General features: G+C 40.1%; 2 protein-coding genes across 2 annotated transcripts; both read left to right on the top strand.

The window, feature by feature from the left end:
- Positions 1–262: 262 nt before the first annotated feature.
- LOC138990947 (olfactory receptor 51I2-like) lies at positions 263–2,425 on the top strand. The gene has a single exon (XM_070383176.1). The coding sequence runs from the start codon at positions 523–525 to the stop codon at positions 1,483–1,485; it is 963 nt and encodes a 320-aa protein (XP_070239277.1). The 5' UTR covers positions 263–522; the 3' UTR covers positions 1,486–2,425.
- A 12,039-nt stretch (positions 2,426–14,464) lies between these two features.
- On the top strand, positions 14,465–16,308 carry LOC102265124 (olfactory receptor 51I2). Its single transcript, XM_070383175.1, has 2 exons — positions 14,465–15,281; positions 15,442–16,308. Exons 1-2 carry the CDS (start codon positions 14,525–14,527, stop codon positions 15,729–15,731), a joined length of 1,047 nt encoding a protein of 348 aa, XP_070239276.1. The 5' UTR covers positions 14,465–14,524; the 3' UTR covers positions 15,732–16,308.
- The last annotated feature ends 3,861 nt before the right edge of the window (positions 16,309–20,169 follow it).

The raw sequence follows: 20,169 nt of genomic DNA, 5'->3' as shown, positions 1-20,169 counted from the left end.
GCTCCCCCGTCCTTGGGATTCTCCAGGCAAGAACACTGGAGTGGGTTGCCATTTCCTTCTCCAATACATGAAAGTGAAAAGTGAAAGTGAAGTCGCTCACCGTAGCCTGCTGGGCTCCTCCATCCATGGGATTTTCCAGGCAAGAGTACTGGAGTGGATTGCCATTACCTTCTAACACACATCAATTTATTTAAAGAAAACATTGGATGGAAGGGTATAAATTGTATAAAATTTACATTTAGTATAAACTAAATCCGTTTCAGTCATTTATTTTCTGGTAACCATAGAAAATTTACACTATCTCCTGCATGCTGCATTTGTTTTGATGACGCATTGGCTAATGTATGTACATTCCTAGAACAGTTATTAATATAAAGTAAAAGCTGAGACATGGAAAATAAATAGTGAAAATGACTACACAGCATAATTATCTGCCTATTGACAGGTGTTCGGTCAGTGTCTTTATGTCTGTCCAGATTGAAAAAGTCACAAATTTCTGGAGCCCTCATCTGGCCCCTAAGGATGTTCCCTTCCTGGTCCTTTGCCAACATCTCCTTCTTCCAGCCACATGCTTTCCTGATGATTGGCATCCCAGGCCTGGAGGCCATTCATGGCTGGATCTCCATTCCCTTCTTCTCCATGTACACTGCAGCCTTCACAGGAAACTGCCTGATCCTCTTGGCTGTGAGGAGGACTCCCAGCCTGCACCAGCCCATGTACTACTTCCTGTCCATGCTGGCCCTCACCGACGTGGGCCTCACCTTGGCCACAATGCCCACCACGCTGGCTGTGCTCTGGTTTGACCATCGGCTCATTGGCTTCAACACCTGTCTGGTCCAGATGTTCTTCCTCCACTTCTTCTCCGTGGTGGAGTCCTCGGTGCTCCTGGCCATGTCATTTGATCGCTTTGTGGCCATCTCCAACCCCCTGCGCTATGCCTCTGTTCTCACAAACAATGTCATCATCAGGATTGGGCTGGCCATTGTGGCCCGAGCCACTGTGTCCCTCTTCCCATTGCCCTTCTTACTAAAGAGACTGAACTTTTGCCCTGGCAAGATCCTCCTGTCCCACTCATTCTGTTTCCATGCAGATGTCATGAAACGAGCCTGTGCTGACATTACTGTCAATATCATTTATGGGCTGTATGTGGTTCTGTCCACAATGGGAATAGACTCCTTGCTTATTGTGCTATCCTATGCTCTTATTCTTCATACAGTGATGAGTCTGGCCTCTCCCAGGGAGCGTATCCGGGCCCTCAACACTTGTGTTTCTCATATTTTAGCCGTTCTGGTTTTCTTCATCCCAGTCATAGGTGTGTCCATGATCCACCGTTTTGGGAGACACCTTCCCCCCATAGTACACGCCCTTGTTGCCTACGTGTACCTGGTGGTGCCCCCTGTGCTCAACCCCGTCATCTACAGTGTCAAGTCCAAGCCCATCAGGGAGGCCATGCTCAGGGTGCTGAGCGAGAAGAGGAAAGGCTGATGAGTCAAGAAATAACCTCAGAATCTGAGGGAAAACACAGTCAAACAGTTATAACCTATGTCCAGAAAGCCCATATACTGAGCCCTGACCCAGAGACATTATCAAGAGAATGACAAGCAAATGCATATCCTCAGACTCATGGGTGAAAAACAGTCCTGATTCTTTACTTCACTCATTAACCTCAGCTTTTTCATTCAGAGCTTACTTGTGCAAGACTCTGTAGTTGTTATAAGGAATAATATTAAATGAACCATAGGGAGTCTCTTCCCTCCATTGATGGATAGAAGCTCTAAATACACAATTACAGTAAGTATAATAAGACTGTGAGAGTTTCACATGAAGAGTTATAGGAATGTGGAAGAGGGTTTGCTCCCTTGCCAGGAGAAAATGAGAAAGGAGTTAAGGAAGGAGGCTAAAAGGTGAGTCAGTTGTCAGGAAGGCAAGGGCAGGTCATACATAATCACTGGAAAAGATTGTAAAAGTGAATAAACTGAGGTGTGGAGTTATCTGGTTGCTTGAGGAAAGGTGAGTGGTCAGATGTGGCTCAGCATAATGTGTGTGTTTGTGTGTGTGTGTGTGTCTGTGTGTGTGCTAGAGGCAACGAAAGTGTAGTAAAGCTCTTCAGAGCTATGGATCCAATGGACATTCCTTGCTCCAAAAATGTACCTCCTTGCATGAAAATGGCCTTTCTCTGGCCTTTGACTGTCACCTGAGATTCTAATTTCAGAGGCTCTATATTTTAATTACACATCATTCACTTCTTCCTCATCTCTTAAAATTCCATGTCCCTGGGTTAGGAACACCTAACCAAAGTCATCACAAAGAGACCACTGAGGTAGGCACTTTCTGCATTGTCAGCTGCACTGGCAGAAAATCAAGGAGCAGGTAAATTTATGTAGGGTTTAGAGGCTTGCTTGGAAAATCCCATGGACGGAGGGGCCTGGTAGGCTGCAGTCCATGGGGTCACTAGGAGTCAGACACAACTGAGCGACTTCACTTTCACTTTTCACTTTCATGCATTGGAGAAGGAAATGGCAACCCACTCCAGTGTTCTTGCCTGGAGAATCCCAGGGACGGAGAGCCTGGTGGGCTGCCATCTATGGGGTCGCACAGAGTCGGATACGACTGAAGCGACTTAGCAGCAGCAGAGGTCTATGTTTTGACATATTCTCTTAAGATGCTACTGCACATATCATTTACATCCTGGTGTCCATTTTGGTGGGCATATATTCAGAAGTGATAGTTAGATGATATAGTAGCTCCATATTTAATTTTTTAAGGAAGCTCCATACTATTTTTTTAGTAGCTGCACCAGTTTACATTATCACCAATGATGCAGAAGGTTCCATATTCTCCACAACCTCAACAATGCTTGTTATCTTATTTTTTTAGTGATAGTTGTGAGGCGACATCTCTTTGTGGTTTTGATTTGCTTTTTCCTAAAAAATAGCAAGTTTAGTTGCTACTTGCTTTGCAAGTTGCTTTTTATATACCTATTAGTATTTCTTCAAAGAAATGGCTATTCAGTTCTTTTGCCCATTTTTTAATCAGGTTATATTTTTGTCCTTGAGTTATAGGAGTCCCTTATATATTGCTAATTTTAATCCTTTATCAGATATGTACTTTGCAAATATTTTCTCTTTTCCATGGATTGCCTTTTCACTCTGTTAATAGTGTTTCCTTTCCTGGGCAATAACTTTTTAGTTTGATGTATCCCCACTTGTCTAATTTTGCTTTTGTTGCTTGTGATTTTGGTTTCATTATTTCATAGGTCATTGCCAAGTCCAGTTACATGAAGGTTTCTCCCAAGTTTTTTTCTACTAGTTTTATAGTTTATTATGGTCAAATATTTAATACATTTTGAGTTAACTTTTGTATATGATGTGAGATCTGGTTAAATTTTATTCATTTGCATGAGGACATCCAATTTTCCCAACATCACTTGTCAAAGAGAATGTCCTTTCCTCATTGTATATTCTTGGGACTCTCATTAAAAAGTAGTTGAATATATATGGGTGAGTTTGAATTTCTATTGTACAAGACAGGTTTTATAGCAGTGAAAGTGAAAGTCATTCAGTCATGTCTGACTCTTTGTGAACCCAAGGACTACAGTTCATGGAATTATAGGCTATAATACTGGAGTAGGTAGTCTTTCCCTTCTCCAGGGGATCTTCCCAACTCAGGGATTGAACCCAGGTCTCCCACATTACATGCATATTCTTTACCAGCTAAGCCAGAAAGGAAGGTTATACCAGTACCACACTGTTTTAAATTGCTACAGATTTGTAATATATTTTGAAACCAGAAAGTATGTGATGCCTCCAGCTTTGTTCTTCTAATTCAAGTCTGCTTTGACTATTGGAGGTCTTTTATGATTCCATATGAATTTTAGGACTTTTTTCTATTTCTGTAAAAGGTATCATTGAGATTTTTATATAACTTTCATTGACTTTGCAGATCATCTGGGGTAAAATGCACACTTTGACAATATTAACTCTTCCAATCCATGAACATAAAGTGTACTTTCATTTATTTGTTGTCTTCTTCAGTGATTTATAGTTTTCTTTTCTTTTTTTTTTGGGGGGGGTGCCTCCATTCATTCAAGAACTCAAGATAATTCTGGCTAGATACAGACGTGCTGGTTGTTAACCTTCCAGAACTGTATTTCAGCTCCAAAGTCAAGCTCAGTTTCCAAAGTCAGGGTCAGTAACAAGGCCTGATTAAAGAGCTTCTTAGATTTGTGAAATCAATTAGATTGAAGAAAACTAATTGTCTGAGGAGTTTGTCAATTCCAAGTCAGTCTTTGTTTTATTTTTACTAGCTGGACAAACTCATTATACCATTGCTAAATAATTAATTCTCTGCTAAAATGAAAAGTTAATGTTTCTACTGTAATTCCAAAAACAATGCTTCCAACCAAACAATCAAACAGTGTTGAAACTGGGAGTAAAAGAGAAAATTCCAGAACTGAAATACATTTTACTCTCACGTTAATTTCTTGTTAGAGGCAGTTCCCATTGTCTGCCTATCTCCCTCCCTCTAGGAGTTTTCCATGGGTCTCTGTTTTCCCAATACCTCTGAGTACCTGAGGTCCCACTGATGTCTCTTCCTCCCAGAAGTGTTTTGAAGACCTTGGGGGTGGGGGTGGGCCCTGCACCTCTCCTGCAGAAGCTAGTGGCCCTCATGTGGTTTGCATGTGTTCCTAATGGCATGCTCGGAGTGTGTCAGCCAGTACCATCTGGGGCACCCAGAGCAGTGTCTAAGAGCCTGTGACAACTCAATCCTAGGCCAGAGGACAGGGGAATATATTGGATGATTGCAATTCCCTTTCAGGCAGAGAGACTCTCTGGCATTAGCATGTCCACATCTGCTAAACTCATTATAGCCCCTGTTCCTCATGAGTATTATAACAAGAAGAGCCATCAATCTGGCTAAATCACAGCTCCTCTCTGGCCACTCTGCTCCAGTCTGATCTGGTCTGTGCTGCCTAAGCACATGTTAGTGTGTGTCAGGCTCTAGTTGGGGCTCCTGGCCAGCCTTCCCCCTGCCTATGTCAGAGAAGTCAAATCTGACAGTCCCTGAAAAGTCAGAGGCCTCATATTGCTGGGAAAAGGACCTGTATTCTGAATTTAGCACATCTGGCCCCTAAAACATCGTGTCTCTACCAGGGCAGAATGATGGGCTCAAGAATGATGTTTAAGTAAACTCTCCAGGTAATTTTTATGCATTCTAAGGATTGAGATGCCCTGGTAGAGACATGATTTATAGTTTTCAGTGTACAAGTCTGTCACCTCTTTAGTTAAGTGTATTCCTAAGTATTTTATTTTCTTTGATTCTGTTGTAAAACATATTATTTTTTCTTATTGTCCATTTTGGATAATTGATTGTTGGTATAATAAAAACAAAACTGATTTTGTGTACTAATTTTGTACCCTGAAACTTTCTTGAATTTATTGCAAACTGTTTTCTTATAGAGCTTTGGGGATTTTGAATACATAAGATTGTGTAGCCTGCAAACAGAGATAATTTTATTTCTAATTTTCCAGTTGGAGCTCTTTATTTCCTTTCCTTAAGTCACTACTTTGGCTTGGATTTTAGTACTATATTGAATAGAAGTAGAAAAAATGAGCATACTTCCCTTGTTTCCAATTCTTGTTCATGAGAAAAATGTTTCAGTTTTTACTACTGAGTATAATTTAAGTTATGGGCTTGTCATATATGTCCTATATTAAGTTAGGAATACATTGCTTACATATCTAGAACTCCCATATTTGTTTAAGCATTATTCACAATAGCCAAGATAGTGAAACAACCCAAATGTCCATCAACAGATGAATGGATAAAGAAAATGTGGTATACACATAACGTGGATTATTACTTGGCCTTTAAAAAGAAAATCCAGCCATTTGCAACAAGGAAACATTTGGAGGTGATGGATGTCTGTCACCTTGATTGTAAGGAATGATTTTAAGGGTATATAGGTATGTTCAAATGGATCTAATTATATAAATTAAAGAAATTCAGTTTTCTGTACATTAATTATACCTCAATAAAGCTATAACACACATACACACACACACACACACACACAGATGCTTCTGCATGTTGGCTCTGGGGCCTCTTCATGCTTTCAGTATTGTTTTCACTCTATTAGAAGTAAAGGAAGCCCCTGGGGATGGAACAAGATGGCAAGCACAATGTTCTGGGTAGGATAGCATGCTGCATCTCTAAAACACAAGTCCAGAGACACAGATGAGCGCCCATGTCTTCCCACATTCGTCTCTCTGTGTCTTAAGCCATTTATTCCCCATCTGTACTCCCAGGTTACTTTATCCATAGTTGCTATGAAACATGATGGTGCTTTCATAAAATCCCAGGAAAAATAGACACAGAGGTGGATCTGCTTAACCTGCAAGAACAACCCTAGGAACCAAGAAGAGAGTGCAGAGAAAGAAGCACAACTCACCTGAGTGTCTGTAAGGGTCACTGGAGAGACCAGGAAGTATTCTGTGTGACTCCACATACTAAAAGACATAGTTAAAAAAAAAAAAAAAAAAAAAAAAAAGTTTGAAGTGCCAAGTAAAATCTCCTACAGATGTGGTAGCAGGGATGAGCCTAGAGAGCATGATTCTAGCCCTCTCCTTATCAGGTGCTCAATAATATAACTTTCCAAACAAAAATACATATTTTTCACATTTTCCATTGCCAAGGAAAGACTAAGCTGAGACTATCCTCTGTGGCCTATCTCTGGGATATCCCTGGGGAGCATCAGCTCAAGGCACCAAGTATAAAGTAGGGTCTTAGTTGCGAAGATTTTCTGGGCTCCTTCAGAATGAGGAACAGTAGAGAAGGCTGCAACAACAAGCAGGGTGAGTACCTTGGGGCCCAGATACAACCCTTCATACACATGTTATTTAGTAGGAGGGGGGCCTGATGAGAGAATCTGAGATGCCCTCTCGATCAGCTGCTTTCATGTGGAAGAGCCATTGAGATGGAGAATGAGCACATGTCAAGAGTAGGAAGGAAAGGAAGGAGGCTAGCCTTCCCATAAATGCCAGATCCTACACCCATACCCCACCACACCCCCCTGCCAGTAGGGGAAAAGAAGTGAAAGAGACTTTTTCCTGCAGCATAGAGACTGTCTAATTCAGATAATTATGCAGAAACCCAGACTCTGTGTCCAAGCAGATTAGTACCTTTTTATTTCTCTAAGTAAGGTATCAATATAAAGGTATCTTAATATTCACCCCAGAGAGCATCCTGTGGGTGATCTGGATATTTGCTTGCTGTCTCAATTCTCTCTATGATATTTGTCTTTCCCATGTTTTCTGAGTAAGGAAACTCTTAGAAGAGCACTTGGCTTAAATAATGCAAAATTGTTACACCATAGCATTAGATAGCACCTCTATGATGTCACATAATTATCATGTTTATTTCTCTCTGTTTCTGGTAGGAAAAAGAAAAGCACTTGACTTTTTTTGGCGGGAAGTATATAGTTGTTTTACAATATTGTGTTGGTTTCTACTGTGCAATGAAGTGAATCAGTTTTGTGTTTGCTCTCGATTTTATACCTCCCACCCACACCCCCTCATTCAACTCATCTGGGTCACTACAGAGCACTGAGCTGAGCTCCTTGTGCTGTACTGTAGATATACTCACCCCAAAGTCCACATATCCATACTCTATGTCTGGATCTCTATTCCTGCCCTGAAAATAGGTTCATCTGTACCATTTTTCTAGATTCCACATATATGCGTTACCATATGACATTTGTTTTTCACTTTCTTACTTCAGTCTGTATGACAAACTCTAGGTCCATCCACATATCTACAAATGACCCAGTTTCACTTCTTTTTATGACTGAGAAATATTCCATCATATGTATGCACCACATCTTCTTTATCCATTCATCTATCAATGGACATTTAGGTTGATTCCATGTCCTGGCTACTGTAAATAGTGCTGCAATGAATATTGGACTGCATGTGTCTTTTTGAATAATGGTTTTCTCTGGGTATATACCCAGTAGTGGTATTGCTGGGTCATAGGGTAGTTCTATTTTCAGTTTTTTAAGGAATATTCATACTGTTCTCCATAGTGGCTGTATTAACATACATTCTCATCAAGTGCTGGAGATTTCCCTTTTCTCCACATCCTATCTAGCATTTATTGTTTGCAGATGTTTTGAAGATGGCCATCTGACCAGTGTGAGGTGGTGCTTCCCTATAGTTTTTATCTGAATTTCTCTAATAATTAGTGATGTTGAGCATCTTTTCATGTGTCTCTTGACCATCTGTATGCACTTGATTTTGAGTTCAAGTAAAGACTGAGCGAATTCACTTTCACTTTTCACTTTCATGCATTGGAGAAGGAAATGGCAACCCACTCCAGTGTTCTTGCCTGGAGAATCCCAGGGACGGGGGAGCCTGGTGGGCTGCCATCTATGGGGTCTCACAGAGTCAGACACGACTGAAGCAACTTAGCAGCAGCAGCAGCAAAGAAAGTAAGGTGGATTCAACCTTTTGCTTCTAGGCTATTTGACTTTCCCAGACACACAGAGTCAGAAGATAACAGAATCCTAGAGTGCTAAAGTGGAAAGGATGGAATTCCTCAGGGGAGAGCTATAATTTAAAATATCTTTGACCTTTTAGTGTCCTGGAGATAATAATAGAAGACTAAATCTGGTCTGATTCCAGGTTAAAGTGATTTATTTTAAAATTCTGAACCACATGGGAAGCACAAAACATATCAATCCAACTCGGCTACTAAAATAGAGATTTTAGTAAAATAAGAGTGGGAAAAAAAAGCCTTCCCTTTATTTTTTTAAACCACAGAGAATCTTTTCCAATATTATTTCCTCATACCACTAATATACACAAAAAGCAGGTAAAAAGGTCATTATCTGGATGTAAGGGAGAAATTGGCTTGGTTGTATAAGAGTTACTCATAATTTTTGACAATTTTCCTTAAGGGGTATACTATAATTTTAACCCCTTAAGCTCTAAACTTCTTGTAATGTTACAGCTTAAGTTACCATTTGGATTCTGCTACCACAGCCAAGAGTAAATAGATCACACAAATACCCACAGTTGCATAGGACCTACATATAAACTGTGGAAAAAAGCAAGTTCAAGACAAGGGATTTAAGAGTAATTCAATAATAGATGAATTAATGCAGGATGAAAGAAAGAGAACTGTGACATTAATCCCAGATAAAATTAATCCTCTGCTGCTGCTTCTGCTGCTAATTCACTTCAGTCATGTCCAACTCTGTGCGACCCCATAGACAGCAGCCCACCAGGCTCCTCCGTCCCTGGGATTCTCCAGGCAAGAATACTGGAGTGGATTGCCATTTCCTTCTCCAATGCATGCATGCACGCTAAGTCACTTCAGTCGTGTCTGACTCTATACGACCCCAAGGACAGCAGCCCACCAGGCTCCTCTGTCACAGGATTCTCTAGGCAAGAATACTGGAGTGGTTTGCCATTTCCTTCTCCAAAATTAACCCTCAGATTCCTTCAAATTAAATGGAGAGCTGACACATTCTATTTGGTTTGTGCTGCCAGTGACAAAGAGTATCTCCTGGATTGATACTAAGCAAATCCAAATGAAATTAGTTAATAATAACAATTCCGTCTAGTCAAGGCTATGGTTTTTCCTGTGGTCATGTATGGATGTGAGAGTTGGACTGTGAAGAAGGCTGAGCGCCAAAGAATTGATGCTTTTGAACTGTGGTGTTTGAGAAGACTCTTGAGAGTCCCTTGGACTGCAAGGAGATCCAACCCGTCCATTCTGAAGCAGATCAGCCCTGGGTGTTCTTTGGAAGGAATGATGCTAAAGCTGAAACTCCAGTACTTTGGCCACCTCATGCGAAGAGCTGACTCATTGCAAAAGACTCTGATGCTGGGAGAGGTTGGGGGCAGGAGGAGAAGGGGACGACAGAGGATGAGATGGCTGGATGGCATCACTGACTTGATGGACGTGAGTCTGAGTGAACTCCGGGAGTTGGTGATGGACAGGGAGACCTCGCATGCTGCGATTCATGGGGTCACGAAGAGTCGGACACGACTGAGCGACTGAACTGAACTGAACTGAATTGTATTAATCTGAAGAAACCACTGGTCTTTACTATATACAAAGTATATACCTTAAGTTGTGAACATATGGACCTTTGAGATGCTATGTTAATGGACTGAATGAAGAAGAACTGGGTAATAAAATTACTGTCTTCATTCAATTATTCATTTTCTTGTTCATTTATTGATTATCCCTAAAAAAAAAAGAGGATAGAAATTTATGAAATCATCAAAATCAGAACAGTGAGATGAACTAAGAGCTGAAGAAATATGCCTGGGATTAGTGAAGAGAAAAGCAAAACCAAGGAGATAATTAGCACAACAAAAGGCAAATGACTTTATAAGAAGGATCTAAAGGGTCACAGCCTTTGCCCTGCTTAGAGCAAAGGCTAACAGAGTTTTGCCAAGAGAACACATTGGTCATAGCAAACACCCTCTTCCAACAACACAAGAGATGACTCTACACATGGACAGTACCAGATGGTCAATATCGAAATCAGAATGATTATATGCTTTGCAGCCAAAGATGGAGAACCTCTATACAGTCAGCAAAAACAACACCAGGATCCTGAACTCAGATCATGGACTCATATGGCTCAGATCGTAAAACTCCTTATTGCAAAATTCAATCTTAAACTGAATAAAGTAGGGAAAACCACTAGACCATTCAAGTATGACCTAAATCAAATCACTTATGATTATACAGTGAAAGTGACAAATAGGTTCAAGGGATTAAATCTGATAGACAGAGTGCCTGAAGAACTGTGGGCAGAGGCTCATGACACTCTACAGAAGGCAGTGATCAAGACCATCCCCAAGAAAAAGAAATGCAAAAAGGCAAAATGATTGTCTGAGAACGCCTTACTAATAGCTGAGAAAAGAAAAGATGTGAAAGGCAAAGGAGAAAAGGAAAGATACATCCATTTGAATGCAGAGTTCCAAAGAATAGCAAGGAGAAATAAGAAAGCCTTCCTCAGTAATCAGTGCAAAGAAATAGAGGAGAACAACAGAATGGGAAAGACTAGAGATCTCTTCAAGAAAATTAGAGAATACCAAGGGAACATTTCATGCAAAGATGGGCACTATAAAGGACAGAAATGGTATGGATCTAACAGAAGCAGAAGATATTAAGAAGAGGCGGCAAGAATACACAGAACTGTACAAAAAAGATCTTCACAACCCAGATAATTACAATGGTGTGATCACTCACCTAGAGCCAGACATCCTGGAATGCGAAGTCAAGTGGGCCTTCTGAACCATCACTATGAACAAAGCTAGTGGAGGTGATGGAATTCCAGTTGAGCTATTTCAAATCCTAAAAGATGATGCTGTGAAAGTGCTGCACTCAATATGCCAGCAAATTTGGAAACTTCAGCAGTGGCCACAGGACTGGAAAAGGTCAGTTTTCAATCCAATCCCCAAAAAAAGCAATACCAGAGAATGTTCAAAGTACTGCACAATTGCATGCATCTCACACACTAGCAAAACAATGCTCAAAATTCTCCAAGCTAGGCTTCAACAGTATGTGAACCAAAAACTTTCAGATGTTCAATCTGGATTTAGAAAAGGCAAAGGAACTAAGGATCAAATTGCCAATATCCATTAGATCATAGAAAAAGCAAGAGATTTCCAGAAAAACATGTATTTCTATTTTATTGATTACCCCAAAGTCTTTAACTATGTGGATCACAACAAACTGTGGAAAATTCTGGAAGAGATAGGAATACCAGACCACCTGACCTGCTTCCTGAGAAATCTGTATGAAGGTCAGGAAGCAACAATTAGAACTGGACATGGAACAACAAACTAGTTTCAATAGGAAAGGAGTACGTCAAGGCTGTATATTGTCACCCTGTTTATTTAACTTATATGCAGAGTATATCATGCAAAATGCTGGCCTGGATGAAGCACAAGCTGGAATCAAGATTGCCAGGAGAAATATCAATAACCTCAGGTATGCAGATGACACTACACTTATGACAGACAGCAAAGAGGAACTAAAAAGCCTCTTGATGAAGGTGAAAGAGGAGAGTGAAAAAGCTGGCTTGAAACTCAACATTCAAAAAATTAAGATCCAGTCCCATCACTTCATGACAAATAGATGGGGAAACAATGGAAATAGTGACAGACTTTATTTTGGGAGGCTCCAAAATCACTGTAGATGGTGACTGCCGCCATGAAATTAAAAGACATGTGCTCCATAGAAGAAAAGCTTTGACAAACCTAGACTGCATATTAAAAAGCAGAGACATTGCTTTGCTGACAAAGGTCCATCAAGTCAAAGGTATGGTTTCTCCAGGAATCATATATGGATGTGAGAGTTGGACTATAAAGAAAGCTGAGCACTAAAGAATTGATGCTTTTGAACTATGGTGTTGAAGAAGACTTATTAGAGTCCCTTGGACCTCAAGGAAATCCAGTCAGTCTATCCTAAAGGAAATCAGTCCTGAATATTCATTGGAAGGACTGATGCTGAAGCTGAAGCTCCAATACTTTGGCCACCTGATGCAAAGAACTGACTCATTGGAAAAGACCCTGATGCTGGGAAAGATTGAAATTGGGAGGAAAAGGGGACGACCGAGGATAAGGTGGTTGGATGGCATCACTGACTTGGTGGACATGAGTTTGACCAAGCTCTGGGAATTTTTGATGGACAAGGAGGCCTGGTGTGTTGCAGTCAATGGGATCACAAAGAGTCAAACACATCTTAGCGACTGAACTGAACTGAAACAGTCACAGAGAAATGGCAGAAGATTTTTGGATAAACAGGAAAGGGTTTCATTTCCAGAACCTCAATCTTATCTCCATGGAACATCAGCAGAGAACAAGCTTTTCTTGATAATCTGGTCCTGCCAGCCCCAAACTTAACAAATCTCCAGTATCTAGTACAGCCAATACAGGAGGTTTAAGATTGTTTAAAGTGTGTAAGCCAAATAGACCTGAATTTTAATTTGGATTCATTTCTGGCATAGCCTAGAGAAACTCTTTAAACCTCTCCCTCCAGTTTTACTTTTTATTATTATTGTCATTTTTATTATTTGTTTAAAATATACAGTAATACTTGCATCATTTTTTGAGACTGAGTGGTATTATTTACTAATATATGAGAGAATAGAACGTCTAATATCTGGAAGACAAAAGGTATCCAATAACTGTTAATAAAATGTATTTCCCCAAAAACAACCTAGAAGGGAGGGGTGAGGAGGGAGGTTAAAAGGGAGGGGATATATGTGTATACCTATGGCTGATTCATGTTGAGGTTTGACAGGAAACAACAAAATTCTGTAAATAAATTATCTGTCAATTAAAAAATAAATAAAAATTTAAAATAAAAAGGCAAAATGCAATAAAATTTTTAAGATAAAAAAAAATTTTTTTAGTATAAAATGTTGTGTTAGTTTCAAACAAAAAGAAAAATTATTTCCCCAAAATCAGAAACTAAACTGACATTTCTAGGACAGATCCCACTGAATCCTCAATGAGCCTAAATTTACATCTTTCATTCATATCTTTCTTTGGAAATTCTAACTTGAAGAAGAGAACCTTAGGTCTCATCTTCCTGCAGCTGTGGCCCTCCCAGCTAGGGCTGAGATCAGTGCTGAGAGATTACAGGGAGGTCATTCTAGGACAAATCACACTTTTGATGAGTGTGCTAAGAGGCTGAACAAAAGATTTAGCTGGTATTCTAAACATTATGAGGAATGCTCAGTGAATGGAGAAAATGATGCCTACAAAGCAGTGTGTAGCCTGGATTGCAGGGGCATTTAAAAACCCAGGCAGATATTCTCTGGGCAAGGCAGAGACAGACCCCAGATATCTCAGTGTTCTCAGCGACCCGGTGAGAATCAAGTGTCTCTTCATTTACCAAAACTTTCCTAGTACTTAACAGCCTAGGTATTAATCATTATGGGTCTTGATTAGAAGACAACATCCTAGGATTTGTACTCAGACCCTCCAAATACAAGAAGATCCCAAGTTCTAATAGTTTTAATGATTCAGGAAGAAGCTGCAGCTTTCTCTTCCTTTGTTGGACTTCAGAATTTCTCTTTTCACTTTAGATAAAATATTTCCTTTCTCTATCTATCAGCAAAGTAATTATGAGAGCACATGTGATAACTATGTGAATCTTTTAAAATTCTGAAAAAATCATGAGCATTTAAAATGTCTTTTATATATTCAAGAGGGCTAACACACATCACTTTATTTAAAGAAAACAGTGGAAGTAAGGGTGGAAATAGTATAAAATTTACATTTATTAAGAACTAAATCTTTAATCTATTTCAGTCATTTATTTTCTGATAATCATAGAGAAGTTATACTATCTCCTAAATGGTATATTTGTTTTCATGACATATAGGTTGTTGTATGTACATTCTTGGAACAGTTAATAACACAAAGTAAAAGCTGAGAAATGGAAAATAATTAATGAAAGAGCCTACATGGTATAAATAAATATCTTCCTAATGATAGGTGTATGGTCAATGTCTTTGTGTCTGCCCAGATTGAAAAAATCACAAATTTCTGGAGACCTCAACTGCCTTCCCAAGATGCTTGCTTCCTGGTCCTTTGCCAACATCTTCTTCTTCCAGCCACCTGCTTTCCTGATGATTGGCATCCCAGGCCTGGAGACCGTTCACTGCTGGATCTCCATCCTTTTCTCCTCCATGTACACTGTGGCCCTCACTGGAAACTGCCTGATCCTCTTGGCTGTGAGGAGGACCCCCAGCCTGCACCAGCCCATGTACTACTTCCTGTCCATGCTGGCCCTCACCGACATGGGCCTCACCTTGGCCACAATGCCCACCATGCTGGCTGTGCTCTGGTTTGACCATCGGCTCATCGGCTTCAATGCCTGTCTGATCCAATTATTGTTTCTCCACTCCTTATCCATGGTAGAGTCCTCAGTGCTCCTGGCCATGTCGTTTGACCGCTTTGTGGCCATCTCCAACCCCCTGCGCTATGCCTCTGTTCTCACAAACAATGTCATTATCAGGATTGGGCTGGCCATTATGGCTCACGCCACTGTGTCCCTCTTCCCAGGGCCCTTCTTACTAAAGAGACTGAACTTTTGCCCTGGCAAGATCCTCCTGTCCCACTCATTCTGTTTCCATGCAGATGTCATGAAACGAGCCTGTGCTGACATTACTGTCAATATCATTTATGGGCTGTATGTGGTTCTGTCCACAGTGGGTTTTGACTCCTTGCTTATTGTGCTGTCCTACACTTTCATTTTTCACTTTCATGCATTGGAGAAGGAAATGGCAGCCCACTCCAGTATTCTTGCCTGGAGAATCCCAGGGACAGAGGAGGCTAGTGGGCTGCCGTCTATGGGGTCACACAGAGTCGGACACGACTGAAGCAACTTAGCAGCAGCAGCAGCATACCCTTATTCTTCATACAGTGATGAGTCTGGCCTCTCCCAGGGAGCGTATCCGGGCCCTCAACACTTGTGTTTCTCATATTTTAGCCGTTCTGGTTTTCTTCATCCCAGTCATAGGTGTGTCCATGATCCACCGTTTTGGGAGACACCTTCCCCCCATAGTACACACTCTTGTTGCCTATGTGTACCTGGGGGTGCCCCCTGTGCTCAACCCCATCATCTACAGTGTCAAGTCCAAGCCCATCAGGGAAGCCATGCTCAGGGTGCTGAGCAAGAAGAGCAAAGGCTGATGGAAACAAGAAATAGCCTCAGAATCTGAGGGAAAACACAGTCAAACAGTTATAACTTATGTCCAGAAAGCCCATTTTTCTGAGCCCTGACCCAGAAACATTATCAAGAGAATAACAAGCAAATCACCCACATACATATGGGTGAAACACAGTCCTGATTGTTTTTTAAGTCTTTGTGGCTTCACATTTAATTTATTTGTTTATTTATTTATTTGTTATTTTTTGCTGTGCTGCATCACTTGCAGGATCTTAGTTCCTCAACCATGGATGAAACCTGGAGCTCCAGCAGTGAGAGTGCCAAGTCCTAACCACTGGACCACCAGGGACTTCCTCGGTTCTAATTGCTTACTCCACTCATTAAATTCAATTTTTTAATTTAGTGTTTATTTATGCTAGAATCTGTGGTTGTTATAAGAAATATTTAAATTAACCATATGTAGTCTCTTCCCTACTTTGAAAGATAGCAGCTTCTAAACACACAATTATAATAATGTGTAATAAGGCCATGAGAGGTTCAGACAAAGTGCTATAGGAGCCTAGAAGTGGATTTGCTGCCTTGACAGGAGGAAATGAGATAGGAAGAAGGAGGCTGAAAGATAAGCAGGAGCTTGTCAGGCAGAAAATGTAGGCAATAGGAGGTCATACCTAATAAATGGAAAACAATATAAAAAAATGATAAAACTGAGGCATGGAGTTACCTGGTTGATGTGAAAAAGTGAGTGGTTAAATGTGGTTCAGCATAATGTGTTAGGTGTTGGAGGGAGAAGAACTGGAGATGAGCTAGAAATGACAGGCAGTGGTGAGACCTCTTTAACCTTTCAGATCTGACTGGACCATGGTCTTCATTCTTTGTTTAAAAGTCAGCCTTAGAAAGGCTACTGCAATGTAAAAAGCTGTAGAGGCTTTACTGTGTATCACGAATTAAGAAGGTGAAAGTGGAGGAGAAAAAGAATGCAAGGAAAACATTTCAGAAGTTGTTTCAACAGTATAGAAAAAAGAATGTAAACTAAAGCTAAGTCAATAATTTTTTTTAAATAGATGTAATTTTTTATTTAATTTCATCTCCACATTTCTCTTCTCTGTCTTCTGAAAGTACCTGGAAGCAATGATACCAGCATCAGTGACCAAAACTAGTATCTATTTGCTTCTAAATACCATTCACCACTACATAAAACCTAGGATTCTTGGAGTAGTGGCTAATTCCAGGTATCCAGGTATGAAGCAGGGAGTACACAAAGTGAGACTGAATAGTTTATGTCTGAAGCAGTAAAAAGACACAAAGTCAATGGGAGCATTAAAAAAAAAAAAAAAAAAGAAACTCATTCAAAAAGTCTACCACTTTTCAAATGTAGGTCAATTAGAACATTAAAAATAATTATAACAGCAATTGACTATAGCAAATAGAATTCTTTAAGAAAAGTATGAGTCCCCAGTGATATTCAAAATGAAGAGGGAGAAAAGAAGAAAACTCTTTTTATAGAAGAAGGTCATGAAATAAATGCAAAAGTCTTGATTTATAAGATAACCTCTTTGCAGTTTATAATGTATTTTAAATAATCAACAAATGCTTAAAGGATGTTCATATACAATATTCACACAGTTTCAAAGTACATTGCACAACTTACTTACTAAATAAAAAAAGGATAGATCTGTTTCAACAATAAAGAGACTGGCAATAATACCTTAAGCAAATGGTCAAATTTAGGTTAACCAATAAGATGTAATCTGACCTTATGTGCCTTCTGATATGAATAAGGACACAAAATCACATATGTAAAAGTCCTACCAAAAATGCTCAACCTGAATCTAACACTCAGGAATAACCAGGGAAACAATAAATATGGAAAGCACCACACACAGGCATACCTACACTAACACACATACACACACACAAACTAGTAGCCTGGGATAGTTTTCAAAACACGGTGTTATAAACATTGTGTCAGGGACTTAATCTAAATTAAAAGAGATCAAAGGGGCATGAAAACCAAATGCTAGCATTAATTAGCCATTATTTGGACAATCATGGAATTCAAATATGTATTGTATATAGGTAATAGTATTCAGTACACTTCTGTTCCGTTGCTCAGTCATCTCTGACTCTTTGCAACCCCATGGACTGCAGCAGCACCCCAGGCCTCCCTGTCCATCACCAACTCCTGGACTTTAAACAAACTCATGTCCTTAGAGGTGGTGATGCCATCCAACCATCTCATCCTCTGTCGTCCCCTTCTCCTCTTTCCTTCAATCTTTCCCAGCATCAGGGTCTTTTCCAATGAGTCAGTTCTTCGCATGAGGTGGCCAAAGTATTGGAGCTTCAACTTCAGCATCAGTCCTTCCAATGAATATTCAGGACTGATTTCCTTTAGGATGGACTGACTGGATCTCCTTGCTAACCAAGGGACTCTCATGAGTCTTCTCCAACACCACAGTTCAAGAGCATCAATTTTTCAGTGCTCAGCTTTTTTTTTTTTTAGTTTTGACTTCCATGTATCTTTATTTTTTTAATTTTTTTTATTTTATTTTTTAACTTTACAATATTGTATTGCTTTTGCTGTATATCAACATGAATCTGCGACAGGTATACACGTGTTCCCCATCCTGAACACTCCTCCCTCTTCCCTCCCTGTACCATCCCTCTGGGTCGTCCCAGTGCACCAGCCCCAAGCACCCAATATTGTACATCAAACCTGGACTGGTGACTCGTTTCATATATGATATTATACATGTTTCAATGCCATTCTCCCAAATCATCCCACCCTCTCCCTCTCCCACAGAGTCCAAAAGACTGTTCTATACATCAGTGTCTCTTTTGCTGTCTCATATACAGTGTTATTGTTACCATCTTTCTAAATTCCATATATATGCATTAGTATACTGTATTGGTGTTCTTCTTTCTGGCTTACTTCACTCTGTATAATAGGCTCCAGTTTCATCCACCTCATTAGAACTGATTCAAATGTGTTCTTTTTAATGGCTGAGTAATACTCCATTGTGTATATGTACCACAGCTTTCCATATGCCACTACGGAGAACAGTGTGGAGATTCCTTAAAAAACTGGAAATAGAACTGCCTTATGACCCAGCAATCCCACTGCTGGGCATACACACTGAGGAAACCAGAATTGAAAGAGACACGTGTACCCCAACATTTATTGCAGAACTGTTTATAATAGCCAGGACATGGAAGCAACCTGAATGTCCATCAGCAGATGAATAGATAGGAAAGCTGTGGTACATATCAGCTTTCTTTATAGTCCAACTCTCACATCCATACATGACTACTGGAAAACCATAGCTTTGACTAGATAGACCTTTGTTGGCAAAGTAATGTCTCTGCTTTTTCATATGCTGTCTAGGTTGCTCATAACTTTTCTTCCAAGGAACAAGCGTCTTTTAATTTCATGGCAGCAGTCACCATCTGCAGTGATCTTGGAGGCCAAAAAAATAAAGTCTGACACTGTTTCCATTGTTTCCCCATCTATTTCCCATTAAGTGATGGGACCAGCGCCATGATCTTTGTTTTCTGAATGTTAAGTTTTAAGCCAACTTTTACACTCTCCTTTCACTTTCATCAAGAGGCTCTTTAGTTCTTCTTCACTTTCTGCCATAAGGGTGGTGTCATCTGCATATCTGAGGTTGATGTTTCTCCTGGCAATGTTGATTCCAGCTTGTGCTTCTTCTACCCCAGCATTTCTCATGGTGTACTCTGCATATAAATTAAGCAGTATGACAATATTCAGCCTTGGCATACTCCTCTCCCAATTTGGAACCAGTCTGTTGCTCCATGTCCAGTTCTGACTGTTGCTTCCTGACCTGCATACAGGTTTCTTAAGAGGCAAGTCAGGTGGTCTGGTAATCCCATCTCTTTCAGAACTGTCCACAGTTTGTTGTGATCCACACAGTCAAAGGTTTTGGCATAGTCAATAAAGCAAAAGTAGATGTTTTTCTGGAACTTTCTTGCTTTTTATGATCCAACAGATGTTGGCAATTTGATCTCTGGTTCCTGCGCCTTTTCTAAATCCAGCTTGAACATCTGGAAGCTCACGGTTCACATACTGTTGAAGGCTAGCTTGGAGAATTTTGAACGTTACTTTACTAGTGTGTGAGATGAGCATAATTGTGCGGTAGTTTGAACATTCTTTGGCATTGCCTTTTTTGGGCTTGGACTGAAAACTGACCTTTTCAAGTCCTATGGCCACTGCTGAGTTTTCCAAATTTGCTGGCATATTGAGTGCAGCACTTTCACAGCATCATCTTTCAGGATTTGAAATATCTCAATTGTAATTTCATCACCTCCACTAGGTTTGTTCATAGTGATGTTTCATAAGGCCCACTTGACTTGCATTCCAGGGTGTCTGGCTCTAGATCACAATAGTATTAGGCTGGTATTATTTGCCTAGATTTAAAAATAGTTTGTGATTAGGTAGGAAAATCT

Source organism: Bos mutus, chromosome 15 (genome assembly GCF_027580195.1).
Source record: "Bos mutus isolate GX-2022 chromosome 15, NWIPB_WYAK_1.1, whole genome shotgun sequence".
Classification (NCBI taxonomy): Eukaryota; Metazoa; Chordata; class Mammalia; order Artiodactyla; family Bovidae; genus Bos; species Bos mutus.
This window is presented reverse-complemented; position numbering and strand designations above follow the sequence as displayed.